An 8,927-nucleotide genomic window follows, 5' to 3' on the forward strand; every position below is an offset into this window, starting at 1 on the left:
TGTATTCATCACTGGGTTTCAAGTGTTCAGACTCATAGGGTCGAGACTCAGCGTCCTCCTTAGTTTTCCTTTTCTTTTGTCCAGGTTCTCCTTTCAGCGACAAGTTGTTACATTTTCGATCCTCTTTTTGATCGCATGCAACCTCTCTGATCCCGTGCTCCATGGGGAATTTCATTTTCATATGGTAAGTAGAAATGACTGCTCGAAAGGAATTTAGACCTGGCCTACCCAAAATGATGTTATAAGCGAATGGAGTATCCACTACTAGAAATTTTACCATTAGGGTCTTCCTCTTCGGCTCCTCACCCATTGATACCGGGAGTTCGATCATACCCAGGGAAGGTACTTCGCTCCCTCCAAAACCGACCAGCGGAGTCTTTTCGGGTTCCAACCGAGCATTGTCCAAACCCATCTTGTCAACCACGCTCTTGAAGATGATGTCTGTGGAGCTCCCACTGTCTACCAGGACTTTGTGGACAGTGAAATTCGCCACGTCCAACTTGATGAACATCAGATCATTCATCTCTCCGCTCTCTTCTGGCTTGTCTGAACTATTGAATGAAATAGTCTCTTCCTCCTCGACCTTTAGCACGAACTCTCTCCCTTTGTTAGAGCTTAGGGTTCTAGCACATCTTTTCCGGGCCCTGCTCGAATTTCCCGAGCTGGAACCCCCTGCAATAGTGTAAAAATCACCCCTTTGGTCGGTGCGTTGTTTCCGGTGGGCTGGGCCTTGGTTGTCCTTACAGGTCCGGGATTTCGATCCCGACTCCTCGACCTCCTCCTCCTTGTCTCGTCTTTGCTAATCTTGCAATTCGGGGGGCCTCGATCCCAGAAGTATCCTTGTCTCACCAGCTTCTCTATCTCATATTTGAGTTGAAAGCACTCCTCCGTGTTATGTCCTCTCTCCCTGTGGAACCTGCAATATTTATTAGAAAACTTCTTGGAGGGAGTATACCTGGTGTGCCTCGGCAATTTGAGAATATCAGCATTCTCGACCATCATTAATGCCTTCTCCCATGACATAGGCAACGGAGTGTAATTGTGGTATTTGGGCTGATACTTTGGCTCCTTGGGCTTGTCTTGTTTTGGCTTACTCCCTCCACTCTCTCTGGTATCGTATGATCGTCTAAACAACTGCTCGCGTTCTCTTTGTTCAGAGTCCTTCATCGCGTTCATCTCTTCCTCGTCTATATATTTTTGGGCTAAACCCATCAGCTGCTCCGCATCGCCTGGCGGGTCACGCGCGAGTGCGGATGCGAACGGGCCTTTCTTCAGTCCATGGATCAAGATACTGACCATCATATCAATGTGCAGGTCCTCGATCTCTATCATCTCATTGTTGAATCTGCCCATGAAACTTTTCAACGTCTCCTCTTCCCCCTGCCGTATAGTAAAGAGATGGATGGCTGATCTCTTCTGCTTCCTCCTGCTCGCAAAATGAAAGGAGAATTTCTGGATGAGCTGTTCGTGCAAGTCAATGCTTCCCCGGGGCAAATTGGTGAACCACTCCTGTGCTTTCCCCATCAGCGTAGTAGCGAATAGTTTTGCCATTATGGGACCCGGCTATCCATACAAATTCATAACCATATCGAAGGCTGCCACGTGTTCATAGGGGTCCTTCGTTCCATCGTACCTCGGCAAATCGGGTACTCTAAACCCTAGTTCCACCACTTGAACCAGTATGTCATTGTTAAAAAGGGAGTTTTTGTTATGTGCCACTATCTCTCCTCGTTTTTTCAGCTCATCGATTTGCTTGTTCAAACTTTCTATCTATTTTCCCACGCTCTCAACTTCCGCTCGCGATATCATTGGTTCTCTTTTCTTTACTCGGGCATGGCTACTGGATCCCGCTTCTGATGAGACCGATTTTCTAGTTCTACGCTCTGGCTCGCCACGCTCCCTTGACTCTTGGTGGGGCTCAATGTTTTCAAACAACTGCCTTCGGGCTGTTTCTTTGCTCACAGGAGTTGCGGTCCTCCTCTCGTATTCCACTATGGCCTTCCGCCTCGCATCCTCGATCATTCTTTGCAAGTCCTCTTCGTAATATGGATCATGGATCGTCCTTTCCTCGGTGTCTCTTCTTCCCTGGCGTTTCTTCTCGATGAACCTTCCATGACGATAGTTCTCAGACGTTCCCACAGACGGCGCCAATTGATCCGGGTAGAATTCAACGATCCCGAGGCACGATCTCCACGTAGGTAGCTAACTCTTCCAAGATCAGCTTTTGGGTTCTCTGAGAATAAGACAAGAAAATGAGCTCGTCGGGCACGTCCCCGACAATGACCCTCCAACGCTCAAGTTAGGTTGATCGAGAGAAAAATGTGCGATCTCAAAGTTCGATCTCAATAAATGCAGAACAATTATCTTTAATAACGGTGTTTCGGGCCTATATATAGGGCTCAACAGGGTAGCGCTAACCAGCGTTGACCAGCCACGTGGTCTCATCCTACCGGCCGGCGTCCATGAACAGACGGTTATAATTGTCCGGGTCTTCGAGGGCAGATGGATCCGGGTCGGGTGATCGCGACCCGACTGATGGAAGAGGTGCGAATCCTTGTTTAAATGACTATAATGCCCTTAATGAAGGGCATTCTTGGCATTTTCCTTGTACCTCCTCTTAATCACACATCAGTATATAATATACACATGTATATACAATTAATATATATATATATTCATTTTACATTTATATGAATACATGTATAGTTTTATAAACATGAAATAAAATATAAGTTGAATATATATTTGCATATAAATGTATATCCATTTTATATTGAATATGCCTACATAAACATAGTATCAGTGATATAAATATAAAATGGGTAAATTGCATAATAGCCCTGTGTTTTACTGAAATATTATGAAATATTTTTTTAATAAAATATTATGAAATTTTCTTGTGTGTATTTTATGGGTAAAAAATTGACCATATTATTTAAAATACAACAAACATTTCCTATCAATTAAATACTAACAAAAAGTGCTTCAAACGCGTTGTTTTGCTAATATGCTTCATTTTTACCTTTTTCTTTTTATCTTATTTTAAGTTTACAAATGTCCATTTTATCTATTTTCTTTGACATATAAAAAATATTTTTTTATTCAAATATATTTTAATAAATAATATTATATATTAATTTAAATTATTATTTAATTTCAATATGTTTAATTAATTATATTTCTTTATAAAATATATAATTAAATATCAAAATACCTTAAAAATTGTATAAAAAGTTTAAAAGTTAAAAATTCAAATTAGGAATTTACTTTCCAAATTTAAATATCCATATGGATCCATATATAAAAATAAATTATAATATTAAATATTATTAACTAAATTAAATTATTATTTAATTTAAATATGTGCAGTAGATTACATTAATTAAATATTAAAATACCAAATAATTATATAAAATCTTTTAAGTCATGTTATCTACTCTAACTAATATATAAATTATAATTACCATTATGTATATTTGTTAATACATTCTTTTTATAACATTATAAACAATTAAACTATTTTTCTTAATTTTCAAAAATTAAAACAGAATTATCCTCCTTTTTTTTTTTCTTCCCTACGACCCCATGCTGTCGATCACCAGGGTTTGTCGTCGCCCCAGCATGACGATGGCGCTAGGGTGATCATTGTTGCTCTTAGATCTAAGGGATGATGGTTGCCTAGGCAGAAATAGACGACCTCCATCGCCCAAATCAGGGGTGATGGCAAGCTCACTCATTTATTGGTTGGGTAACCACCTTCACCCATGGATTTGGGTGAAGACGAGGTCATCCATTTCTTACTTAGGTGACCACTGTTGTCCAACCTCTAGATCTGGGTTTTTTTGCGTAGGTGATGGTTGTAGCGATGTCGGTCACATTTGCCATCTTCCACCAACACAAGGTCATCAGATGCCGCAAAAAGCGATGGTGTATATACATATACATTACATAAGTATGATATAGATATAATTGTGTATATATATAACTAAAAATATATTTTTAAAATGACTTAAAATCTAACTTGTCCTATTTGTAACTTTTGGAGATCAGTGACTTATAAAATAATGGCATAACAACAAATCATGCAAAACTTTAACACAATTAAAGGCAATTAATCGAATATATAGGGACTTTTTGCCTATATTTTTAAAGCAGCGAATTTTAGCTAATCTTTTAACACACAGGGGTTTTATGCAATTTATTCATATAAAAAAAATTAAAATACAATAAAAACACAAACTATGATAAAATACCAAAGAATAATAAAGGAAGACCCAAAAATAATATATATTGATATTCTCAAGGGAAAGAAATAAAATACCACCGGAATATTAGAATTTAAATTCTAGGATTTTGGTAGTATATTTTCTAATTTTAAAAGTACTTTTTTTAATTTAAAGTAATATTATCAAATAAAAGAAGATAATACTCTATATTAAATTCGTTGTCTTTCCCAACAGGTAATAAAAGCTAACCCTTTATGCAAAAGGTCAGGTCCTCGTCCCCAACCGATGAAAACCCGTGACAGAGAAATGAACGAAAAAGGTGAACCCGAAGATTCCTCAACTCACGATTCTCAGGGAACAGGTGAGAATCGTCTTCAAAAATCTTTATGCAAATGTTTTCGTTTGATTGTCTTAAAATAATCTACTTCTGGAAATTATAGGCTGGTTTGCATAAATTTAACATATTTTAGTTTTTTCTCAACTTTGTACGTATCCGTAATAGTTTCTGCTGATGATGAGATAGACTACTTCTCCAAGCCCGAATTCTATGACCAGGGACTTGATGACAAAGATGAGCTATGGGTCCAGAAGCAAAGAGGAGGGCGTGCTTCCGATGCTGTGCTCTGCTGCCCTGCTTGCTTTACTACCCTTTGTCTGGATTGCCAGAGGTATGCCCGTTTTGTTGCCTATTTCTTGACATGTGTGTATATGTGTGTGTTTATGCTTTTCCTCTCTCTATGTATGCCATTTGATATTGGAAAGGTCTGGCTTCGTTTTGTTTTTCCTTGCTCTTTCTGTTTTACCCCTTAATATTATTACTCCTGTGAAGATAAGGGTGACTACTCAGTATTGAACAATGCAGAAGAAAGATAAGGGTTGGGTAAAGGAGGAAAACAGAGATGAGGAAAACAGAGATGAGGAAAAAGAAAGCTTCATAATTTCCTTCATAAACTCAAGTACTGCAAATATTAAATAACCGCAAAATGGTAATCCTATGCTGATTCATCAAATTGTCCTTAGCTCACCCGTCAAACCCATGGCTTGTACTCTGCTTCGGATTGATGCACCAAAAGTTTGTTAGGGCCACTCTTGCTGAGCTCCCGCTGATTCGTTGCCCCGTGTTTGGTTAGATGGAAATTTTGGCAGTTGGATGTGGTTGTCTTTAGAAGGGACCAGCTCCTAATTTGAAATTGCTAAGTCCACCAGAACGCCATTGTGTCCTGCTGTTTTCCCCTTACTTCCCCCTAATTCACCCCTTCTAATCGAATGTCCTCCTTTTCAGCTTTGATCCTATGGCCTCCTTTAAGCATTTATCTTCGAAAGCATAATACATGATTTTATCTCCAGAACCCGCTGGTTTGAATCATATATTCGTTGTGTGAGTCAAAGTGAATTGGGTGAATTTCTTTGTTCGCTCCACATTATTGATACTTTTTACCTTCTCCCCCATTTTTGCATTGTGGTCACGATTATTTTGGCTAAGAGATGATAGTTTCAGTAACTATATCAAATTGGTAATGTCGAGCAATTATCACCTTAAGACTATTGCTGTCATTATATGTTAAAGGATTTTGAGTTTTCTTTTCTCTTCTATTTTCTTCTATTGTGCTTTTCTCTTTTCCCATTTCTGTTTTGCTGGGGTGGGATTATTGCCAGTGCTGTGGGCTTATGCACTTGAAAGTTGGACCTCAATGGGTGTAGTCCATGAAGGCATTAGCTAAACGTGGAGTATATTCTCTGTAGAGCAAACAAAGAATATGTAAAATGTTTGAAAGTGTTTTTTTCACACTACACCTACTATGTTGAGTTCACTAAAATTGAGACACTTAGATAAGCTTTGGCAAGGGTGGTTTTGATGTTAGTGTATCACCGTAAGATCCAAGCTAACGGGAGTATGAGCGACCCAATTCAGCACTTAGCTCCTAAAGTTTCCACTGAAGAAATAAATAGGAAGAGCTTAAGCCTATCTATATAATGAGAAAATCTGGACAGCAACTGTAAGACATATCAATATGGTCATGGACAGTTGCTTTTATGGTAATCAAGCTGGCATATTTATCTAGGTCCTTTATGGCATTACGAAGGCCAGGCACAGACTTCCTTTCTATAGTTCTTAATTAGATAGCAGTTTTGACTTTAGATGATTGATCCCATTCTTAGGGATTTGACTAAACTATAGCTGTTTGGATCACCATGCTCCTGAGTATACTTGTTCAAGATTAGCTTGGTAGTTAAAGTGAGTCGAGGCTGTCAAGCTTGAGCATGGGGCATATCAGTGAGTTTCTAAATGTACGGGGATATGCTCATTGAGCAAATAAATATCACATACTATTTATATAAAATGATATACTCTAAGTCACCTGAAGTTGTTATTGGTAAAAGCTTGTCGGATTTTAGTTCAGTGACTATGATGAGCCGTTATGAGCATCTTTCAAGTTTGGTTATAAACTCGGGTGAGAAAGCCTGTTTGCTCCATGGATATAAGCCCCTACACAGAGACCTACGCTTCACATCCATTTGACTTGCTTGCTTTCACAGTCAAGCACAAGTTGCAGTTATCTGGAAGTTTCTGCCGCTTCAAAGCGACGATTTTATTAGTTTGATTTCTCTGAATCTCTTGATTTGAAACAGCCGAGTGGTAGTATATTTGCAAAATTAAATATGTACTAAATAATTGTGCATATGCTATCACAACATTTCCTATTCACCACAACAAGATTAGGAATTTGTTATTATTGGAATAATAGGAGTACTATGTGGGTCCAACAACCAACCTGGTGGAAGGAATGTGATCTAGATGTGGCACAAACATGATTCATCAGTCATAATTGTGGTGACTCATCTGGGGCAAAAGGAACTCTCAGTTTTTAACTTGTTACCAAAAAAGTAAACTATGGTCTTGTTTCCTGGCCTATCAAATTGCTTTCCACCTAATCATAGTATCTCTCACTTATAATTGCCTCTCATGACCTCCAGAATATCTGCTTATCATATTCTAGAGAATTGCCTCTCATGACCTCCAGAATACGACCCCTGGCCTTTAATTGTCATCTTCCGAACAATTCTGATGTCATTTTGGATTTCATTATGGCATCACAAATAGCTGGACATCATGTGTAACATGTCCACTGAATGTCTGGCAAATTCGAACTAGGTTCCACCGGCATGGGGGTTCAGTCATGTCAATCTTTTCTACATATTCTCTGACAGCTTTCTATTTTATTTTTTTTTTCGAAATTTTTCTTTCACTGATCAAGCATATAGCGTCTTGCTGATATGCCACCATAATCATAATTTAAAGGCAAGGCATTCCCCTGTAAAAAATTCCAAAGATGATATTCCTCATATAAATAAAGAAAGACAAACATTCACTGGCTATGTGGATAGCCTGACATATGTTAAACCAACTCCAAGAAAAAATGACTTTTTCTCATAAAAATAGAGAAAAGATGAGCACTGACCAATTTATGTAGATATCCTGACATATGTTAGAAGCAACTCCAAGCAGGGTACTTTTGGGTGGAACAGGTGTTTTAGGGCCCTTATACGGTCCTTCAAATGGACATCCCTGTATTGTTTGTGAACTTCTGTTTCATCTTTTGGGGATTCCAAGTAATCCTTGCTTTGGTACTTTGCTATGAGCAACCTTGAATGGTAGCTACTTTATCATATTCTCAAGATTTTCCCTTCTAGCTTGGAAAGAATGTACATATCCAAATATATAAAATTTTCTAACTGTTGCTGTCAAATCCTGCATTTGTTGTTACTCTGTAAAATTATTTTCATCCATATTCTTATCCACAATGCACCTTCTATTCATTTCTTGATTAAAATCATAAACTGAAGTTCTGATGTATGGGCTTGCAGGCATGAAAAATATGTCACTCAGTATCGTGCGATTTTTGTCATGAATTGTAGGATAATGGAGGAAGTGCCGCAACTAGGAAGTAAACGAAAAAGGAACAAAAGAGGTTCTCATATTGAAGTTGGTCCTAGTGCTGCTGTGGCTTTTAAAAGAGTCTGCTGTTCGGTTTGTTCAACAGAGGTGGGTGTTATCGATGAGGACGAGGTCTATCATTTCCTGAATGTTCTTCCTAGTGAAGCTTGATTTATCTTGAGCTATTTGTACTTTGGTTGTCTCTTTCCTTTACTTTAAATGGTCATTTAACGATTTTGGTGTAAAGTTTCTGTGGTACTAATTCATAGATATGCTTGCATGCATAGTGTGAGCTGACGACGCACTACATGTTCTGGAAATTTATTTGAATGATACGATACACAATAAGTAGGTTTTATTTACTTTGATGGATGGGAATGGGACGTATACAGAATTGTAAATGTTTGATAACATACTTGGTATATTTGTAATGGGTAAATCGCAATCTACGTAGGGACCCTTATTTTACACAAGGGGACCTTTTTTCCATTATGCGCGACACAAGAGGGGCGCTTGAAATTTGCTCTATTTGTAATGTGTAATATTTCATGTTTGCTATTATGATTAGAAAGGACATTTTAAACTTTCCATTTTATGATTATGGTAATCAACTTTTTCCATAATAATTGCGAATAATTATCCTATTAATTTTAAGGTATTAAATTGACATTTCTTGATGTTAGGTATAGTAAAATAACCACTTATTGTCTTTTTTGTAAATTTTACGATATTATATCGGCAATCTTTGAGGTTAGGTTTAATTA

The 8,927-nt window shown here is 37.9% G+C and overlaps 2 protein-coding genes across 4 annotated transcripts; one reads left to right on the forward strand and one right to left on the reverse strand.

Annotated features, from left to right (window-relative positions):
* Positions 616–1,551, reverse strand: LOC105159813. The gene has a single exon (XM_011077012.1). The coding sequence runs from the start codon at positions 1,549–1,551 to the stop codon at positions 616–618; it is 936 nt and encodes a 311-aa protein (XP_011075314.1).
* LOC105159795 (E2F-associated phosphoprotein) lies at positions 4,457–8,652 on the forward strand. Of its 3 annotated transcripts, none has more exons than XM_011076985.2 (3): positions 4,457–4,587; positions 4,729–4,894; positions 8,094–8,652. In XM_011076985.2, the coding sequence occupies exons 1-3, from the start codon at positions 4,512–4,514 to the stop codon at positions 8,332–8,334; spliced, it is 483 nt and encodes a 160-aa protein (XP_011075287.1). In that variant the 5' UTR covers positions 4,457–4,511; the 3' UTR covers positions 8,335–8,652. The 3 variants fall into 3 exon arrangements, with proteins under 3 accessions (XP_011075287.1, XP_011075288.1, XP_020548785.1); XM_011076986.2 differs by having other exon boundaries at positions 8,145–8,652; XM_020693126.1 differs by having other exon boundaries at positions 4,460–4,587; positions 4,750–4,894.

This window comes from Sesamum indicum, linkage group LG4, assembly GCF_000512975.1.
Source record: "Sesamum indicum cultivar Zhongzhi No. 13 linkage group LG4, S_indicum_v1.0, whole genome shotgun sequence".
Classification (NCBI taxonomy): domain Eukaryota; kingdom Viridiplantae; phylum Streptophyta; class Magnoliopsida; order Lamiales; family Pedaliaceae; genus Sesamum; species Sesamum indicum.